Genomic DNA, 21,317 nt, shown 5'->3' on the forward strand with positions numbered 1-21,317 from the left:
CATGTCCAGCTCCTTGTCTTTGTTCTAAGGGAGATTTGTATTAGAAGGTGTTAGAGATGGGATAGCACCAAATGGAGACTTCCTTCCTGGTGGAGAGGATGCTTCCAAGGGACACTGTTCCTCCTCTATGAGAGAAAGCATCCCCAGGTCCCTGGCATGCACATGTGGGGGGCAAGCATCCCTAGGCCCTCAGCATGCACTGGTGGAGGGAAAGCATCCCCAGACCCTCAGCATGATCAGGTGGAGAGAAAGCATCCCCAGACCCTCAGCATGATCAGGTGGAGAGAAAGCATCCCCAGACCCTCAGCAAGCACAGATGGAGGAAAAGCATCCCCAGACCCTCAGCATGCACAGGTGGAGGGCAAGCATCCCCAGGTCCCTCTGCATGCAGAGGTGGAGGGAAAGCATGCCCAGGCCCTCTGCATGCAGAGGTGGTCTCTTTGACTTCTTTCTGGCTGACCATGGCCATTCTGAGCATATCTGCTTTTCCCTACAGAGATATTCATCTCTAGCTATCCAGAGATATCAGGATGGAGGTACTTAGAGAGAAGGTAGAGGAGGAGGAGGCAGCTGAGCGTGAGGAAGCTGCTGAACGGGCAGAATGGGCTGAAAAGATGGAGAGGATGACGAAGACAGCTGAAGTGAGCAAAGAGGAAACTATCATGACACAGGATGAGCTCCGAGACTTGGAGAAGAGGCTAACATCTATTGAGATCTCCATCCCAGCTGAATACTCGTGAGTGTCAAGACTGGGCCTGCCCACCCAGCAGCCCTGGACCAGTTAGAAAGGACCAGGCAAGGGAAGTACCAAGGCAGAACAGTGGCACCTGGGCTGGCTCTGTTTGAGGGTCTGCTTCCAGACTGCTCACCTGTCCTCCATTCCGCGCTATCTGTGTGAAAGTGGAAGTGTGAATAGTGATACTGTCTCTGTGTAGTCTCTGTGAGGATTAAATGAAGAAAAGCCAAAGTCAGTTTTGGGGTTCCTGAGGTGCCGAGCACGGTCTCACTCAGAATTTTTTCATCCCAACTGGAACACAGGTTCATAAACAAGTCCCTCATTGATGTCACCAAGCTGCCTCCTTCCTACAGTACCAACTCACCCAAGGAGGAGCACCTGCTGCAAGTGGCAGATAACTTCTCTCGCCAGTACAGCCACCTGTGCCCAGACCGTGTGCCTCTCTTCTTGTGCCCGTTAAATGAGTGCAACGTGCCTGTAAGCCTGGGGCTTGGAGGGCAGGGCCAGAGCAGGAGCAGAGGGTGGAGCTGGGTACAAGGCTCTCCACTGTCTGGGTCACCTCTCCTGTGGAACAGAAAGCTCTGGCCTATCAGTAGCTGGAGGAGATGACTGCAGGGGAATGCAAGCCTGGGCTCTGAACTGAAAGCTGGGGGTGAGCCTAGGGCCTGACATATGGTAGGCTAGCACCATGCCACTGAGCTACATCCCCAGCCTTCTTCTTAGTCTTGAGTTAAGGCGTCTTACTATGTAGCCCAGGCTAGCCTTGAGCAAGCTGTGACTTTCAGCTCTGAGTACTAACACATGCTAGGAAACCTCACATGTCTGAATGGAGTCTCCTGTGTGCAGGACAGGCATAGCTGAGGAGAACTGAGGCCCAGAGAAGCTCAGGGAGGTGCCTGCTGTCATGTGGCGGGAAGCAGGGAACCGGTGCCCGGTTTTAGGGCCTGCTCTTACCCCACTTTGTTCTGTTTCTTTGCCCTTCCCTTGAGGGGCTGTCACCTGACACTACAGGCCACCATGGTCACCAGATCCCCCTGCTCAGAACCTCTATAGGCTCCACAAGGGCCTCAACCTGGTTGAAGATCTATCTCCTTTAGCCCTCTTACTGGGTGACCTTAGGCAATTCACCTGGCCTTTCTGAGCTTAGGAAGAAGGGCTTTTTCCCAGTACTTCCAGCTCAGATCCAGAATAAACTAGTAATGCCCTCATGGAGTGATGTGAATAGGTGCCTCTCAGCCATTGTCACCTACACTGGCCAATGCCCGACCTTCCGGCAAGGGGCTACTCCATGACCCTGAGGCCTATGAGCTGGGCCTCTTCAGGGTCCCCCTGAGAAGTCAAGGAAGAAGGTTGGGCCAACCAGGCATGGATGCTCACAGGTCCCTGCTACACATGGTCCCTGGCGTGATCTCTCATTTTCAGAAGTTCGTGAGCACCACCCTGAGGCCTACACTGATGCCCTATCCAGAACTCTACAACTGGGACAGCTGCTCCCAGTTTGTGTCTGACTTCCTCACCATGGTTCCCCTGCTTGACCCTCTCAAGCCAGTAAGTGCTACTTCCTGCTTGCATGGGGTAAGCCCTGGAGACTTAAGGCAAGCCAGGTGATAGAAGTTTCTGAGACACCTGTAAGAGGGAAGGCACAGAGAGGCAACCACTGGCCTGAGGATACACAGCAAGCCTGGTCTCTGGTCTGGTGGAGGTACAAAAGAGCTGGGGGGTATCAAGCTGCCTATAGCCTTCAGTCCCATCTTTAGGCTTCTGAAAGTTCAATCAGCTTTCCATTGAGAATGGAAGGAGACAGGAAAGAAGGGTGAATAGCCCAGTGCTGACAGAAGGATGAGAAGGATGGAGGAGGGGAGAGCATTGGAGGAGAGCCACCAGTTAAAAATGGCAGGCACATGTGGGTGACATGAGTCTGTTTGTGTCTTGTCCTCAAGTGGCTCCCGATGCATTAGCGCCCCCACCCCTACTGGCGGGTGGTGAGGGGCAAGAGGTCTGGGCAAGCTGACCAGTGTTCCCTACTTAGCCCAAGTACCTGTATTCCTCGACCACTGTGCTCAAGTGCCAGAAGGGGAACTGCTTTGACTTCAGCACCCTGCTCTGCTCCATGCTCATTGGTTCTGGATATGATGCCTACTGCGTCAATGGCTATGGCTCACTGGACCTGTGCCTCATGGACCTGACAAGGGAAGTGTGTCCACTCACCGTAAAGGTCAAAGAGGTAAGCCTGATGCGTGGCAGATTACTCACACAAACTCCCAGAGCTGCCCATCTATCTTGGAATATCTGGGCATGCCCTGACCATCCTTAGAGGAGTCAGAACTGTGTCCCTGCCCTGGGTACCCTTAGGGACATGAAGACTATGTCCCCACCCTGTTCACCTTAGAAGACTAAGTCCCTGCCCAGCCAGCCGCCTTTGAGAAGCAGGTCCCCATCCAGGCTGCCCTTATCCTTATGGGTTCCCACCCCATCACCATGCATCCTCTGTATGCTCCAGGCTCCCTATTTCAGACCTTTGGAGATGTCTCTGCCCTCAGCATCATCCGCAGCTCAGTTCTCCAAACTGCTGTCCCTCCTGCCTTGTCGTAGCTCAGTCTAAGACACTGTGCTCTCACTGGGCAAAATTTATGACTCACACAGTTCCAGCCTTATCTAATATTGCACACTTCCCCACTTGCCCTTGCATCTGATAAAGCCTTGTTCACTCAGGCCTGACTCCCCAACCAAGGTGTCTTAGTTAGGTTTTCTATTGCATGAAGAGACACCATGACCATGGCAACTCTTAATAAGGAAACCAATTGTTGGGACTGACTTACAGATTCAGAGGTTTAGTCCATTATTATCATGGTAGGAAGCATGGTGGCTCACAGGGAGATAAAGTGTTGGAGAAGAGCCGAGAGTTCCAAATCCTGATCGGCAGGCAGCAGGAAGAGAGAGTGACACTGGGCCTGGCTTCAGCATTGAAGCCCCAAAGCCCACCCCCAGTGACGCACTTCCTCCAACAAGGCCACACCTCCTAATAGTACCATTCCCTATGGACCTATGAGGCCATAGGTTTCATTCAAACCACCACACAGCGATGAGAAAACGCTAGCCTGTGTCTTTTCCTTCAATGGCCTCTGAGCTCACACCTCTTGGCCTACTTGCTCAGCTGCAATGCAAAGAATCAAACTTATATCAGTAAGTAACAAAGGTAGAGAACTTTCTGGAGGACAGACAGGTTTAATGTGGTCATGGGTTGACTCAGTGGCTACTCATGACAGCCCTGTGTAGTTGGAGTTACATTCTTAGTGTACAGAAAGATAAAATGGCATGGTCAAAGAGCAACTGTGGTAACTATTTTGGAGCTACCAAAATGTGATAACGTGTTTTGGAGGATGGAGACCCAGGGATGGAAACCTGGGTGTAATTGCCAAGACTGGAGATTGCGTTTCTTCTACTGCCACACGCCCACTTCTGCAGCTCCTTTCCTGGGAACTCATATCATTATTTTTTACATATGCGCAAAACATGTGCATTCATATACATGTAGAAACACACACACGCAGAGAGAGAGATGTGTGTGTGTGTGTGGGGGGGTCTTTCTTTTCCTTCCTGGATCCGAAAACTTAACTTGAACTTGGAGTCAATGTATGAAACCTCCCAAGGATAAACCCTGAAAACGCTGACCCCAGACAATCTGCTTCACCTTGTGGCTAGAATCCAGGTCAGCCTGGGCAGTAGGGGCAATAAGATTGCTCTTCCTATGAAGATCTGTAGGGAGGACCCCTGTCCCACCCCCACTCGTCCCTATACTACAGCTCCCTCTTCTGTCAGGGAAGGCCCCGGGTCCCATTAAGCCTGTGAAGGGTGTGGGTAGGAGCTGGACTTTCCTCTCTTGTTGGGTGACAGGTAGTCAAGGAGGAAGAGAAGGCCATGCCTAAAAAGTATACCGTCAAGCCTCCCAGGGACCTGACCAGCAAGTTTGAGCAGGAGCAGGAGAACAAGAGATTGCAGGAGATCAAGAACCAGGAAGAGAAGCGTCTCAGGGAGGCGGAAGAGCGCCTCCTGGTGGGTCTCAACAGCCCTGCACGCTGGCATGGCTGGCCAAGGGATAATATACCAGGGCAATAAGGTCTCTTATGATTACTCCAAAGAGCTCCTTAACCCGTAGAACGCAACGCCTTCTTTGGAGGAAGTATCACCCCGGGTACTATCGCCCCACAGAATGAATCACAGACCTGATCAGCCCATCCCATTTTACTGGTTGAAACCTTAAGCTCCAAGGAGGGGTGATGAGAATTCCCATTGCCTGGTGATCACCCACCTTCCCTGTACAGGCGGAAGAGAAAGCAAAGCCCGACCCCCTGCATGGCCTTCGGGTGCACTGCTGGGTCCTGGTGCTCGCAGGGAAGCGTGAGGTGCCTGAGAGCTTCTTCATCGACCCGCTAACAGCGCACAGCTATAGCACCAAGGATGATCACTTCCTGGGCATCGAGAGCCTATGGAACCACAAGAACTACTGGATCAACATGCAGGACTGTTGGAACTGCTGCAAGGTGCGTGGGGGCAGGTTGTGGGCGTAAAGACCAGGGATGGGGGCTGTGGGTGGCCTTACTACCAGCCCCTGATATCAGGAGGCCCCAGAACCCACACTCCTGCCTACCAAGGACCATTCTGGCATGGTCATGAACTCCTCCAGTTTTGTTGTGTGCGTCCTGTTTAACCTCGTGGGCTGTTGGTTTCTGTGAACGAACTTTGGGGTGGAAGCATAACACCCACGAGGGATTGTGTGTACACCTGAAGTGCTAAGTACACCACTGCCCACAGAATTCTGTAAGCTGATCCCTGTACCCAGACTAAGAGAGAATTCTTATCCCTTCCCCCTCCAAAATGTATAGTTTCACTTTAAGGACGTTAAACAGCACAGACATGGGCTGGTAGGATGCCTCAGTGGGGAAAAAAGAAAAAAAGAAAAAAACAAAAAAACGCTTGCCACCAACTCTAATGACCTGAGTTAGATACTGGAGACCCACATGGTGTAAGGAGAGCTGATTCCTGCGAGTTGAGTTGTCCTCTGACCTCCATATTCTCACCACATCTCTCTCTCTCTCTCTCTCTCTCTCTCTCTCTCTCTCTCTCTCTCTCTCTCTCTCTCTCTCTCAACCCCTCCCTCACATATGGTAACCTTATTGGAGCTGTCATTGAAAGATGGGGATGGGAGGTGGGCGAGTGGGCTCAGCTATGGGGACAGAGGCCATGCTGGCTTTTTACAGGGTCTGTGTGTGTTTATTCTGATTTAGGTCAGCTCATCCACTGGATTTGTTGAGCCATGGAGATGTTTGTGAGAGTCACCCATCTTCCATGCACAGTGCTTGGTTCATTTCCATTGTTTGTTAATTCCCTCTTCATGAAACACACTAGAACTTGTTTTTCTATTTTAGAGTGGCATGTTGAGGTCCTTTCCAGCTTGGACTATTTGAGGATAGCACTGCAGTGACCATTTCCCTACCTGCATTTCAATGAACATGTATACTCACTTCTGATTGGTCTAGACTTAGGGGAGTCAGAGTGCTCCCGTTTGAAAAAAAAAAAAATGACTGCACCGATATATAGCCCCTACCCCCAGCATTGTGGAGCGTCTGGATACCCTCCTACTCCTTACCAATGCTCAATATTAATTTGTTTGGGAGTTTGAGATGGGGTAGTGCTCTTGGCCAGGTTGCTGTGGAACTCACAGTCTTCTCAGCCTCCTGAATGCTGTGATTACAGGTGTGCACACTGATGCCCAGCTGTTCTGTGGGTAGAACATGGTGTTGCATTGTTTTAAAACTACAATTGGTTTTTGCATTGTCCTCATAGCCAGGAAGTTTTAAACCTGCTTATTAGCTCTAAAAATTAGAAAGACTTCAGGGCTTTGCTATTTACACAATCATTTTAAAACCTTCTCTAGGTGACTATAGAATCCATATTGTTTCTTCCTTGGAAGCCATCTGGGTCTAGAGTTTTCTTTGTGGAAATGTTTTAAACTACACTTTTGGTTTGGATAATTTGTTTATTTTGGCAGTGCTGGGGATGGAACCCAAAGCCTTATGTATTCCAGGCAAGTGCTCCAGCATCAAGCCGCCCACCCCCAGTCCCAATCGGCACACTCCCAGCCCAGGGCGTTTATTCTTGTGTGAGTTCAGGTAGTTTCTATCCCTTGGAAAACTTTGTCTCTTTCATTTAAGCTTGCTATAAAAAATGTTGATTGTCCCTCCTTATTTTCATTTTAATATTTTAGAGTCCGAAGTGATGACTCTGCTCTCTGTGTTAACACTGATATGTACATATATTTTTTTCTCCTAATGAATCTGGTTAGAGGTTTATCGATATTGTTAGAATTGTCAATAAACCAACACTTGTTTTTGTTAATTTCTTTCCTATAGCTTTTTTTCACTTATCTCTACTTTGATCCTTATTATTTTCTAATGCTTGTTTTAAATTTCATTAATTAGTTTCTTAAGGTAGAAATTGAAGTAATTACTCTAAGCCTGTTTTGCTGGTAAAAACCTTCATTTTACCAGTGAGCTGCTCTGCTGGCATCCCACACAATCAATAGCCTGTGGTCTTGCTTTCATTCTGTTCAAAATTCTCTCTCATTTCCTTTTCATTTATACTCTGATTTATAGGTCATTTTAAAATATGTGTTTCAGACAGGCTCATAACTGACCTCAGCACTTGGGAAGCAGAGGCAGGTGGGCTACGCGGAGAAACCCTGTCTTAAAAATCCAAAACCAAAAAGTGGTGTTTCTTTTATAGATATGTAGGAATTTCCCAGTGATCTGTCTATTTTTTATTTCAGTCTTAATTCTGTAACTGTTAGAGAATGCTGATCCTGGGGACCCCATTGTGTTATCAAGGCTTGGTTTTGGGTCCAGACTATGCTGCATCTTAGGCGTTCTGTGTATATGATGAGACCATCTGCTCTTTGAGGTTGGGTGGAGTGTTCTACCGAATGTCAATTAACTCAAATTAGTTGATGGTGCTCAACTCTTCTATGTCTCTGCTGGTTTTCTATATTCTAAAATTCGTGACATTATCCAAAAGCTGAATTATAAATGTTAGATTTCTGTTTCTTCTATTGGTGTTTGCTTCACACATTCTAGATAACTATTTATAAGCCATAAATATAAGTTCTCTGGCTTTCTTTTGGTTTATGTTAGCACATGCTATCTTTGCCTTTTTACAAAACCCTATTTGTATTTTCTAAATTTAAATGTGTATTGTTGGGCCTTTCCTTTATCCATTTTGACATTCTCAGCCTCTTGATTATGGTGCTTATACTTACTATGATTTTTTAATAAAGTTAAGTTTATAGCTATTAATTTTCTATGTACATCCTCAAAATTGATTTTTTTATTTTTAATTGGAAATATATTTTTAAGCTGGGCATGGTGGTGCACACCTTTAATCCTAGCACTCAGGAGGCAGAGGCAGGAGGATCTCTGTGAGTTGGAAGCTAGCCTGGTCTGCAGTGTGAGTTCAAGGACAAACAGGACTACACAGAAAGACCCTATCTCAAAGATAAATAAATAAAATTTTCTCATACGATATATTCTGACCATGGTTTTTCCCCCAACGTCTCCCAGATCCTTTCTACCTCCCCACCCATCTACATCCACATGCTTCTTTCTCATTGAATAAAGGAGCATCTAAAAGAATTATGCTAATAACAAGGGGGAAAAAGATGAGATAAAATAAAAAACAAAGCAGAGCAGGACAAAACAAACAGAAAAAAGAGCCAAAGAAAAAGCACAAGACATACATACAGATACATACACACACAATTCACATATGCAGAGATCCTATAAAAACACAAAATCAGAAACTGTAATATATAAGCAAAAGACCTGTAATGTTAAAAACAAACAAGCAAATACAAAACAAAATAGACAAAGCATTCTGAGACCAAAAACTCCTATAAAAATACTGTTGAGTTCATTCTGTATTGACCTTCTACCACTGGGCAAACTAAGTGTAGTTTGCATACCCAGTGAGACTCCTTTGGAGAAAACTAATTTTTCCTTTGCAAGTACATATTTGAATGTTCCATATGTGCATGTGTGCATATGTTACTAAAAACCACACACAAAACTTTTTTGGAGATGGTTGAGTGCCTAGATGTCATAATCTTCCTGCAGAGATGTTGGATGAGATTCTGGTGGGAAACAAGGACATCTGGCAATCCTGGATGTCTTTAACTGAGCCTTTCTGTTATCTTTACTCCCATGATGTGGCTCAGCAGAGTCCCAAAGCAGAGTCTGGGGGACCTGTCACCTTTTTCCCTTTGGAGGACTCTACGTTCTGATTTCTGCCCCTTAGTGCTGTGAACAAACTGAAAGCTGCTTCCTCCTCCTCATTTTTTCTTTTTTTTATAAAGTCTCAGGCAGCCCAAGCTAGCCTTGAACTTACTACATAATCAGGGATAACCTTGGACTGCAGAACATCAGCTCTTCTTGCCTCCTCCTTCCAAATTAGGATTACAGCCATGTGCCACTGTGCCTAGTTTATGTGGGTCTGAGCAGGGCTCCTGGGGCCTTATGCATGTTAGGCAAGCGTTCTAGCAACTGAGCTACATCCCACCCCTTCCAGAAGCTCTTGTCAGTCTCTTAACTGCTTTGGACCCCTACCTGGAGAAAAATCACAAACCAGGAACACCGTTCGGGCTTCTCTTTTCATGAATCCTGGCCTCTTTTCATTTTTTCCCCCCTCAGTTGTAGATGGAACCTGTCCTCACACCTGCTAGATGAGCCCTCTGCCACTGAGTTACACCCTCAGTACAGCTTCTTAAGTATTATGGTTCTTGTTGTTTGTTTTTGAAATAGCATCTTCCTTTATAGCCGAGGTTCTCAGAGGGAACAAAGTCTCAGCGCTCTTTTAGCAGTGTCCATGCTGGCTCGTGTCATAGTCTCTTCTTGCATGCCCTTATCTGGTGATTCAGTGCTGGCTCCCTCGCCTCAGTTCCACCTGCCACAAATGTCCTTCCTGTCCATGGCACTGATGTGGTGTGCACTGGAGGTAGTGGTGGAGGCTCAAAGGACAAGATGAGGACCCGCAGGCTAGAGGAGGGGCTGAAGGACTACAGGCATCTCTGAAGGGCCATTATCCTTCTGGGACACTGAGCATGCATGCATACATTGTGAGCCTGGTCCTGAGGAAGGCAGTTTTGACTCTGCATCGTCTGTATAGTGAGGGATAAATGGCATTGATCTGGGTGTCAGTTTCCTTATCTGTCACAGGAGGTAACATTCATCAAATGCCCAGGACCTATAAGTGCCTCTCAGTGTCTTCTCTCTGTGCAGGAAATAAAGGCTGAGAGACCCTGAGGTCAGATGAGTTAGGCAGGATGCAGAGACAGGTGAATTGAACTTCCACTCACAGACACAGAGTTACAGGCCACCTAATAGAAGCATGTCTACCCTGCTTGTCTTCCAAGGGAACACAACCATCTCTTGAACCAGCACATTGCAACAGGGTTCCAACCAGTCAGTAATGGGGGACACTGGGAATAACATCAGAGCACAGGACTTGGAGGCCTGAGGCCTGAGGTCAAGTCAGTTGGCTTGTTGTTTTTCCCTTCCACTGGACAGGAAGTACCTGGAGGTGGAGACCTGGTCTCTATCAATTGCTGTTTGTTCCTAGGCCAGTTATGGGCCTGCCCTACAGCACATGCTTCAAGGAGGAGTTGAACACACCACTTGCCCTCCCAGAATTGCTGCTTTTCCATGCAAAATGACCCCACCAGATGAGTTAGTCACATATCACTCCCATGACTGCGCTCTCCTCCATAATTCCGTCATGCCAATCCACATTTAAACATTTCTTCCCCACAAGTAGTCATTTCCTAATAGTTTGCCAGCTCAGAAAGGCCACATAGTGGCATACAATGCTCTCATACAACGCCCCAGCAGAGGGCACTGATGAGTCTCCTCTGGACTGGCTGTAGGATTTTTTCCTGGGGAGATGGGATGATGGGATGGGAGATGAAGAAATGTGGCTGGACTCTTAGAGATTGAGCAAAGCTGATATTCTGCACAGTCCTTGCAAACCTCTGGGAACAGTCATTTCCACGTCCTAGGAGCAGGCCCAGGCATGGATCCAGGGGATGCCTTCAGTTGGTTTCTTTTCTATCAGGAATTGGTCTTTGACCTGGGAGACCCTGTGAGATGGGAGTATATGCTCTTGGGGACCGATAAGCCTCACCTGTCTTTGACTGAAGAGGATGAGGATGTGCTGGATGATGATGATGACATAGACAATCTGGTGAGTCTGGTGGCCTGAGGGTGGGTTGAGGGACTTCACCTGTTCTGCATCAGGCAGCCTGACCTGAAAGACACCCCTGAAAACACATGCATGTGTGTGGAGTCCAGATGTAGCATACACTCCTCAAAGAAGAGGAGCCTTTACTGAGCCTTCATTTTACAGATGGGTAAACAGAGGCCCAGGCATGTCCAGTGGCCAGCCTAGGACTTCCCAGTGGGTTAAAGAGTGACAGTGCCTGAATTCAGCCTTTCCCATCTGAGTCCTGTTATTCATGGTTGGGCTGATCCTTAGAAAGCGTATCTTTTTGGAGTGGGAGCCCAGGGCTGGCCACTCTGCTAGCTCCTCCTTAGTCACCATTGTGACTTTCTATCAAGGCCTTTCCTTCCTAGGTCCTTCCTACTAGGTCTTGTAGAGATCATGGGCCCGGGGGATCCCCTCACCAGCCTTCCTTCTGTCATCTCCCAACAAGGGATATGTGTGGGAGGAGAGAGGAGGGGTGCTTCCTGCATGATGTCTTGAGTGAGAAATCAGAGACTAGGAGCCCAGGGGTCTTAGTCAAATTCCCCTGCTTTGGGATCTTCCATTCCTCCTTATGTGTAAAAGTAGGTGAGGGTTATAGTCTCTTTGGTATCCATAGGCCAAGTAACAGGTGTTTTAGTCATCTAGCATTGCCATAACTAAGTGTTACAAACTGGGAGTCCCACACTACTGGAGGCTGGAATTTCAGGGTCAAGGTGCTGACCGGGCTGTTTTCTTCTGAGAGCCTCTGGGTTTGCTGATGGCCATTCATGCTGTGTCTCTACGAGTCTGTGTCCTAACTCCCTTGTCTCATAAGAACACTTAGCATATTGTAAGGTTACCTAAAGACCATATTTAGACTTCATTGCCTCTTCCCTAAAGACCTTTACTTCCAAGATACTAGGGGTGAAGGTTTGGTGTGTGATTTTAGAGGGAGGCTGAGTGATGGTTTTAACAACAGGTGATATTGGTGTGGAGACAGGCTCTGCTTGGTGTGGAGTCTGAACTCACTCATTTAAATCGCCACCTGGGAAACTGAGAACTTACAGACAGCAGGCAAAATGAGTCACCAAAGGACCCACCCAGGAAGTGAGAGAGCTGGGAGCAGAACCTAAACAGTGTGGCATATCTGGGTTCTCAGTAGTGGTGATTCAGCTCTGGGAGCTGCCTGAGAATGACTGAGTCACCCTGTTCTCCAACTCCTCATTTCTGAGCACTGGCGCCCCCTGCTGGCTGTGAGCATGGATTAGCAGCGTGCAGCGCATGCAATCCTGAGTTGGAAGCCTTGTCACATCCCTAGAGTGAGAGAGTCCTTGTTACCTCCAACATAGACAGATGATACAGCCTGAGAGTCAGCACTCAGCTATGGGACCAGACCTGGCCCTGGGATTTCTGGGCTTTCTCAAAAAGTTCTGCCAATGCCCCTTGCTGACGGCTCACCTTGTGTATTCCTGAAAGAAGTCACAATTAGATGAGCAAGTGTCCAAGGTCTGAACGTTGTTTGTGGCAGGAAGTGTACACATGGAATATCATGAGACTAATTTGAGGGTCATTTGTCTAGACCAGGCCTTACTTCACAGACTGGGGATGGACAGCCAGACAGAGTCTCAAGCCATGTTCATGATATCCTTTAGTCTTCCCAGGTAACAGCTAAGGAAACCAAGGCTTAGAGGATTTCCCCAGCCCTCCTTACCTGGTATTAGGTATAGTTAAAGGTATGGCTATGTCTGACTTGGGATCTCCTGAGTAGCCATCATGGCCTCAGGTGGTTTGGCTGGAAGGGCAGAGTATGAGAGCAGGCATTATCATCTTAGACCAGGCAAGTAGGGGATGGGGTCTGCCCCAGCTGACTCCTCTTCCTCCCCATCCTGATGGTGCTCCTGATTCCTGGATCCTGGGGGAAACTGACAGCCCCCTTATTAACCCTGGGTCTGGGGAAAGGGACAGAGCTGTGTCAAGGCCTCTGCTCCAGGGCCCTGGCCAGCATCCACCTCCTCTCCTCACAGGGCAAAGAAGAAGAGGATAAGAGCTTCGACATGCCACCTTCATGGGTCGCCCAGATTGAGATCACCCCAGACGGTCTCTGTCCTTCACCACTTCCTAGCCCCCAGGGAGTTCTGTACCCATAGCTAAGGAGAGAGGCCATAGGGGCCTACTGAGCCTTTCTTTCCACCCCTCTTTAACACCCCACCAGCTCTGTGCCCAGGGCCTGACACCATCTGGCACACAACTGGATTGTTAACATCATGACTAACAAGGTCTGGAACATGGCCTCTTTCCTTCCTTCAAATTCCCTGTTCGAGGAGGCCATAGGCAAGACCTGTAGCAGATGATGTAAGGGGGTCAGGCTCCAGGAGGCAAGGGCAAAGAAGGCAGGAGAGTGGGTTACCTTTTGCTCCTTGTCTACATATGCCCATCTGGGAATACTTAGACCCAGAAGAAGAGTGCAGGCTGTTCCAGCCAGTAACAAGTGCTGGAGAAGAGGTCATGGACCCTGGGGTGGGGGCACTCATCACAGCTCAAGAAGTAAGTACCACTGGAGCTGGATTTCAAAGGGTCAGAAGTCATCCCAGCATAGTGTTCTCACTGGTGATAGCCTGCCACGGCTGTGGGTGGCTGGGTCACAGGTATGATTCTTGGGTGGCACTGGGATTCTGGTGTGGATGCCTTGGGAAGAGTTTAAGACAGCACTAGTGGCTATTTTCTTCCTCCCTGGGGCTGTTTCTGGTCCTGGAGGCACTTTATAAGTGATGCAGAAAATGAATGAATGGCTAGGAAGAGTGGAAGGAGAGACCCCAGTCCCCTCTGCATTCACAGAGTTTGAGACCCGTTGCCCCAATGGAAAGAAAGTGATACGGTACAAGAGGGCACAGCTGGAGAAGTGGGCCCCATACCTCAACAACAATGGCCTGGTGTGCCGCCTCACCGTCTATGAAGACCTACAGTGTAAGACACCTTGGGGGCCAGAATGGGGGACAACCAAATGTACTAGGTGACTCTGGACATACTACTTCTACTTTCTTGATGTCTGTGGGACAGAGGTCAGAGGAGCTGGTCTGCCTGCAGCAACCATCTTTGGTTACCTACAGGTACAAAGGTTCTGGAGATAAAGGAGTGGTACCAGAACCGAGAGGACACGCTGGAGCTGAAACACATAAACAAGATCACAGGCCTGCACGTGGACTACTTCAGGCCAGGCCATCCCCAAGCTCTTCGTGGTATGTGGATCCCATTGCTGGGCAAATCAAGAGCCCTGTGAGGAGCGGGGCATATATATATATATATATATATATATATATATATATATATATATATGGGAAGAACCAGCCCCAGGTATCAACAAGGTTCCTGGGTGGCAAACACAGACACTACTTCTGCCTCTGATAGTGAGGTGTGCAGACAACCAAGGAAGCTCAGAAAAGGAAGACATTGGCCAATAGCTCTCCAGGAAAGTCAAAGCCGGGGACACATGCTGTTCTGTGGCTAGGATCAAGCAGGAATCTCCACCAGAGGGTGCATGGTGTGAGCCACATGTAAAGAATCTAAGAACATTGGGCAATAAAGCCAACTAAACACCACTGACAGGGCAAATGCAGAGGGCAGAGTGTCCACTGTGTGACTGTGGCTAGGAGTCTATGAGGTTGGGAAGAAAGAGTACACCTTCTAAGACCCATATCCTACCACAGACTTCACCAGAGAAAAAGCTGGGGCCAGCAAACACATAGAAACTTATCAACTGCATTTGGGAGTTGAAAATTTCAAGATTAAACCAACAAAGGACCATGCCACTACTTTTGTGTGAGCAAATGGTTTTAACTGGGTGTGACAGGGATTGAAAGAGGCAGAAAGTCACTCCCTATTGATATTGGCAGGCCACTCCTTTCTTAAGAATAACGGAGCTAAATGTGCTCATTTGGGATGTAGCTCAGGGGTAGAAGGCATGCTTAACATTCCTGAGGCCCTGTGTTCTGTCTCTAACAACAATGGCCTTAAAATGTGCACACGTTCTGACCCAGTAATTCCTCTGCTGAGAATTTGTTGTTAGCAAAAACTGAGCAAGAACCATAAGTGCATGTCATAGATGTTCATCATGGAGCTGTTTATAGAAATAAAGAATTGGGTGTAACCATATCCAGAAAGTGGGGATTGGGTACATAGCTAATGCTCATGTGTACTGAGGAGCTGCCCTCTCCCTGGTCCTGGGATCGGGTACAGAACCAGCTGACACGGCTCCTGGTGTTCACCTGACCCCTTCCCCCCCCCCCCCGACCCCAGTGCACTCTTACAAGTCTATGCTGCCTGAGATGGATCGAGTCATGGAGTTCTATGAAAAGATCCGTGTGGATGGCCTGATAAAGCGGGAGGAGACACCCCTGACAATGACAGAGTACTATCAGGGGCGCTCAGACTTCCTCTCCTATCGCCACATCAATTTTGGACCTAGAGTCAAGAAGCTCACCCAGAACAGTGCAGAGTCCAACCCGAGGCCCATGGTGGTGAGAGCATTCTTGGGCTGGGGTCTGGCTGCCCACCTGCTCTGGGAGATAAAGGGTCGACAGGATGGGGGAAGCCCTAGTTCTGGGATGGTACCAAGGCCTTGAGTTTGCCAGGGTTCTAAATGTAAAACAAGCACTTTAACAAATGCAGACCCCTGGGCTTGCTAGGGCTAAGCTGTGTCCCCAGCCACTAGACAAAGAAGCTCTTTTTCCTTATTGTAATGAGCAAATACACACTTACGACCAGACATCTGGAAATATGAGAAACTAGAGAAATGTAAAAGTATCTCAGAATGACTTCTCTCCAATATTACTATGGACTAGTAGGTTTAGTCTTAGTTGGACAAATAATCCCAGCACTTGAGAGGTGGTGGCTAAAGGATCAAGAATTCAAGGCAACCCTCAGCTACATAGTGACTCCAAGGCCAGACTGAGCCACGTAAGGCCCTATCTCAGTGAATTCAGGGCCGAGGGATAGCTCGCTCAATAAAGCATGAGGACCCGAGTTTGATTCTCAGCACCCATGAAAACATCTAAGCCCCATGACACCCATCTGAAATCCCAGCACCAGGGAGGCAAACACCAGGTTTGTTGGCCAGCCAGGCAAGGCAACCCAGTGAGTTCTGGGTTAAGGTGAGTCCAGGTCTCGAGAAATGCAATTTGGAAATGTAAATTGAGACAGACAATGTCAATCTCGGGCCACCACACAAGTGAGTGTGTACACACCAAGGCACACACATTGTTTATTTGTTTTTCTAATTTTATTGAGAACTGAGGTGAAGGTTAGAACCCCTGTTTTCTAGAAAGTTCCATGCCACTGAGCTTTCTGGCCCCGCACCGAAGGAGCTCGTTTCCATAGCAAGAGATGTCTGGTAATGGGATAGGCTTCCTGGAGCTTCCCCATCTCTAGGAGCAGGCCAGCAGAGTCTTGTGGAGGAGGAAATTGAAGAACACCATGTGAGACTGTGATGTGGCTGGGCCCGGAGAACGCACAGGAGTCCCAGAATCCATAGTCTGGCTAGAAGAGGCTGATAACCAACCCCCACCCCCGACCCCTGGACCGGGAGAGTCCTTTGCTCCTGCCCACGGAGCATGCACAGAAATCTCCCTCCTTCCTCTGCATGTTCTGGCCACACAGAAAATCACAGAGCGGTTCCTCCGAAATCCAGCGAAGCCTGCAGATGAGGACGTGGCAGAGCGAGTATTTCTGATCGTAGAGGAGCGCATTCAGCTTCGCTACCACTGCCGCGACGACTACATCACTTCATCCAAGCGTGAGTTCCTGCGGCGCACAGAGGTGGACAGCAAAGGCAACAAGATCATAATGACACCCGACATGTGTATCAGCTTCGAGGTGGGTTGGTGACGACACGGAGCAGGGGATGGTGGGGGCACTCTCTGCAAACTGTGCCTGTGGCTTCCCCTGGCAACCGGGAAACCCCAGGATTCCTCCCTCCTCTCCCCCTTTAAGGCTCCACCGGGAAACCCCTATCTGTCCCATCTGAGGACCTTTCCCTTGCAGTTCCTCTGAAAATCATCCCATTTCCATCATAATGAGAACCCTGCAGGTTGAGACTTCCTCATGGTCCCTGCTTGTACCTGGGGAATCTAGACCCCAGATCCCAGGGACCCATCCTGGAGGTGGCAGGATACTCTCATCTCCTAGAAGGTCTCACTTTTCCTATTCTAGTTAGCACTCTCTGGCACAGCCCTCAGCCCTTCTTTGTTACTGCTATGTCTCTGTAGACAAGGATGCTGAGGTCTGGAGAGGTTAATCACCTTGCTTGAAAAAGGTAGTAGATTTAAACCTGGAGGCCCTAGACCCGACCAACTGTTGCAGCCTCTCCGTCACTGTGGTGGTTCTGGTCCCAGGTGGAGCCAATGGAGCACACCAAGAAACTTCTCTACCAGTATGAGACCATGATTCACCTGAAGAATGAAGAAAAGCTGTCCCGACATCAAGCCTGGGAGTCAGAGCTGGAGGTAAGGTCCTCCCAGAGAGGGGGATGTGGCAGAGAGGGAGGGAGGGTCTTAGATGTGCCTATCCTCCATTTTATGCCATCAAGGTGCTGGAGATCCTGAAGCTGAGGGAAGAGGAGGATGACGCACATATGCTGACCATCTCCATCTATGACACCAAGCGCAATGAGAAGAGCAAAGAGTATCGGGAGGCCATGGTGAGCCTCCTTGCTTTCCTCGGGTCTCCTTCCCTGGAGCCCAACCTCCAGGATAGGGAGAGCATGAGAGCCCTTTTTGTAAGGGATGATATCACTGGTGATGTCAGGTGAGTATTCTTGTTGACTGTCACGTGCCATGCTGACTGTGTTGATGGGTCACTCCAAAGAGCACTTAGGATCCAGGACTGTGGCCAAACCAAAGCCTGCCTTGCACGGAGAAAGAGTGAAAACTACATGTCTGCCTCTGCCAGGGCTTCCACTGAGGCTGTGAGCTGAGCTGGGAGTCTAGTCAACTGACTCAGGCACAAGTTTAGCACCAGACCTCAGCAACACAGGGCTTTGACTTTACCCTCTTCCCCGGCGGCGGGGGGGTTGGGGGAGACCATTTGGGGTCCCAGGCTTGCTTCTAAATCCTCTTCACTAAGCGGTGCCGATCTCTAAAGTAGTTTGCAGTTGGCCTGGCAAGGCTGGGCTTTGGTTTGGTTTTGGATCCATAGGGAAGGGCAACAGCCCACGTCTCCAGTTTCTCTGGCTCATGTGTGCCCCATGGAGGGCCTTATGGGCCAAGGAGAAAAAAGATGGGCGTTTAGCATCATTCACTCTAAGTACCTGCTGTGGACTGTCAGGCCCAGGCTATGTGCTTTCCAGACCTAAGCTGGTCTGTTTTCAGATGCGGAAACTGAGGCTCAGATTGAGAGATGAATTCATGTCAGAAACAGGAACTACATGTCACCCTTAAACATGGGTCAAGCGGTGATCCTTAGGAACTTAGGTCTCACAAGAAGCCTATGTTGGGACCTGGCTTTGCGCTGTTGCACCATGGACTCGGCTTCCCGGGAGACCCCCTGCATACCCTGCTCTTTCAGCTGATTCCCTGCCCCATAGGAACGTGTCTTGCATGAGGAGCACATGCGGCAGGTGGAGTCCCAGCTGGACTACCTGGCACCATTCCTGGCACAACTCCCTCCAGGCGAGAAGCTAACACGCTGGCAGGCCGTGCGCCTCAAGGATGAGTGCCTCAGCGACTTCAAGCAGCGCCTCATCGACAAGGCTAACCTCATCCAGGCCCGCTTTGAGAAGGTGTGGCCAGGGCCCAAGGCAGGGGAGGTGACCTCACCATCCGTAGCCGGAAAATGGGTCCTGAAGCCTTTGCTCAGTGCTTCACAGATGTATGAGACAGATGGGTAGATGAGTATTCTGTGACTGGGGCCCCCAAATACCCGATTTCTTCTCCCCACTTCACTATTGGATGGATGAGTGGGGAGGTGAATATTCATGGACAGGCAGGTAGATGGGTAAATGGATGGAGTGGATAAGCGGGTGCAGTTGGCTGTGTGGGTGAGGATTAGAGGTGGGATATTATGGAAGGGTGAATGGATGGGTGGTGAGTAGGTTCGTGGACTGATGAATGAGTGGGCGGATGGTAGATGGATAGGCAGGCAAGGGGTAAAGGAATGGGTGAGTGGTTTTGTAGATGAACTGATGGCTGGTGAATTCTAACAGCACCTAGTCTTTGGCCCATTTCTGTGAGATAGGTGAGGTGCCTACCATGTGGTCACCACGCAGTGTCTCTGTCTTCATAGAGTGCACAGAGCAGAGCTGGGTGGAACTGGATACAATAATTCTTATTTTTGGAGATGAGCTACTGGGAACTCTGAACACGTCAGCCACTTGTCTAGATCACGAAGCTGTTTTTTGTTTTTTTGTTTTTTTTGTTTTTTTTGTTTTTTTTTTTTTGTGTGTGTGTGTGTGTGTTTTGTCTGCATAAGTGTACGTACACCATGTGTACACCTAGTGCCCTCAGAGGCCCGAAGAGGGCATCAGATCCCCTGGGACTGGAGTTTCAGATGACTGTGAGCCTCCATGTGAGTTTCGGGAATTGAACCCCAGTCGTCTGGAGAACAGTCAGTGCCCCTGTTTATTTTTGTTTGTTTTTGTTTTGTTTTGTTTTTTGAGACAGTGTTGCATTCTGTAGCCCCAGCTAGCCTGGAACTTGCAATGTAGTGCAGACAGGCCTTAAACCCACAGAGAGCCATGTGCCTCTACCTAATGAGTACCAGGACTAAAGGTGCACACCACCACACCCAGCTGTTTTGATTTTGTATGTGAGGTGCTAGGGGTGGAGCCCAGGGCCATGCACTGAGTCACACCCCTGGCCCTGTCTGTCTGTTTTGGCCCTGTTCTGATTTCATGTACCTGCTGTCCTTTGAATCATGACTTGGGTAGTTCCCACCCAAGATATTTTGTAATCCTATAACTCTGCCCCTTTCCTTGGGAGGTGGGAATGGGGGTGTAATCCTCTTGGGGCTGCCTGGTAGGTAATCTATGGGCCTACACACTAGCTGAGAATCCGTTCACATCTTCCCTCTGCTCATCTCCCTATGTCCCCAGGAGACTCAGGAATTGCAGAAGAAGCAGCAATGGTACCAGGAGAACCAGGTAACCCTGTCACCCGAGGATGAAGACCTGTACCTGAGCTACTGTTCTCAGGCCATGTTCCGAATCCGCATCTTGGAACAGCGGCTCAATCGGTAAGAGGCAGAGCCAGGAGGACTCCTGGGAGCACACTGATAGCTTGGCTATCCCTCACCTTCTCCTTCTTCCCTCTGCTCAGGCACAAAGAACTGGCTCCACTGAAGTACCTGGCGCTGGAGGAAAAGCTCTACAAGGACCCACGCTTGGTAGACTTTGTGAAAGTCTTTGTTTGATGCCCCTCATGAGACAGACCATGGCAAAAACTGCCAGAGAATGGAGTCCCTCCCTTCTCCCCAGGCACTGTGATCCCACGCCGGCCTCACTGCCACACTACCTCCCTGTCCCTCAGTCTCCCTCAAATAAACACACTTCGTATTTGCTATTTATACTTTGGTACTTGTAAGTTCCAGTCTCCTCCACCCTGCCCTTCTCTGTCGTCTTCTCTGGTGGAATATCAAGTATTTACGTCTCCAGACAGCCCCACATCCACAGCCATCTGTTTAGAGCTCAATGTGGTGATGGTGAATCGGCTCATAAAGAGGGAATGGCCAGGCCAAGGAACACACCCCAGTCCTGGGTGGCAAGGGACCGAAGCCAAGTTCCTCTTCCATTTACCACCTGTGAAATGGGGATGGCAATGTTTCCTGAAATATGTGTTAAAGATTAGAGAAAGCTGGGTAGAATAGTGTATGCATATAATCCCAGCAGGAGGCAGAGACAGAAGGATCTGGGTTCAAGATCTGCCTTGGCTATATAGAGAATTTGAGAACAGCCTGGGCTACAGGAGACTCTGTCTTAAAAAAAAAAAAATGAAGCAGAGAAAACCTGGCCTATAATCTCCAGGGCCTGACACAGCCATTGCAAATGATCTCAAAGCAGCTGTGGTTGTCTGTACAAGCCTGGGCCTGTCAATAGGCAATCAGGGTGGGGCTCATGGGGGCTCTGTCCCTCCCTGTTGAACAGCTGATGAATTCTGGTGAAGGGGTAGTCATTGTCTTCTTCCAAAGGTGAACCCACCAGGCTTCAATGCAAAGTTCCTAACCCGTGGTTAAAACCAGGGGCTCAAGTTACATGTGGTGGCACATCTTTAATCCCAGATCCTAATTTCTACCAGTTCAAGGCCAGCCT

At 49.0% G+C, this 21,317-nt stretch overlaps 1 protein-coding gene across 2 annotated transcripts; it reads left to right on the forward strand.

Annotated features, from left to right (window-relative positions):
* Nucleotides 1-530: 530 nt before the first annotated feature.
* On the forward strand, nt 531-20,575 carry Drc7 (dynein regulatory complex subunit 7). Of its 2 annotated transcripts, XM_027405683.2 has the most exons (17): nt 531-736; nt 1,039-1,213; nt 2,159-2,284; nt 2,766-2,960; nt 4,631-4,789; nt 5,059-5,277; nt 10,895-11,023; nt 13,048-13,120; nt 13,859-13,987; nt 14,131-14,259; nt 15,317-15,537; nt 16,676-16,891; nt 17,410-17,520; nt 17,604-17,714; nt 18,600-18,794; nt 20,106-20,245; nt 20,329-20,575. In XM_027405683.2, the coding sequence occupies exons 1-17, from the start codon at nt 531-533 to the stop codon at nt 20,420-20,422; spliced, it is 2,628 nt and encodes an 875-aa protein (XP_027261484.1). In that variant the 3' UTR covers nt 20,423-20,575. The 2 variants fall into 2 exon arrangements, with proteins under 2 accessions (XP_027261484.1, XP_035298488.1); XM_035442597.1 differs by lacking the exon at nt 2,766-2,960 and having other exon boundaries at nt 2,159-2,288; nt 4,635-4,789.
* The last annotated feature ends 742 nt before the right edge of the window (nt 20,576-21,317 follow it).

This window comes from Cricetulus griseus, chromosome 3, assembly GCF_003668045.3.
Source record: "Cricetulus griseus strain 17A/GY chromosome 3, alternate assembly CriGri-PICRH-1.0, whole genome shotgun sequence".
Lineage (NCBI taxonomy): Eukaryota > Metazoa > Chordata > Mammalia > Rodentia > Cricetidae > Cricetulus > Cricetulus griseus.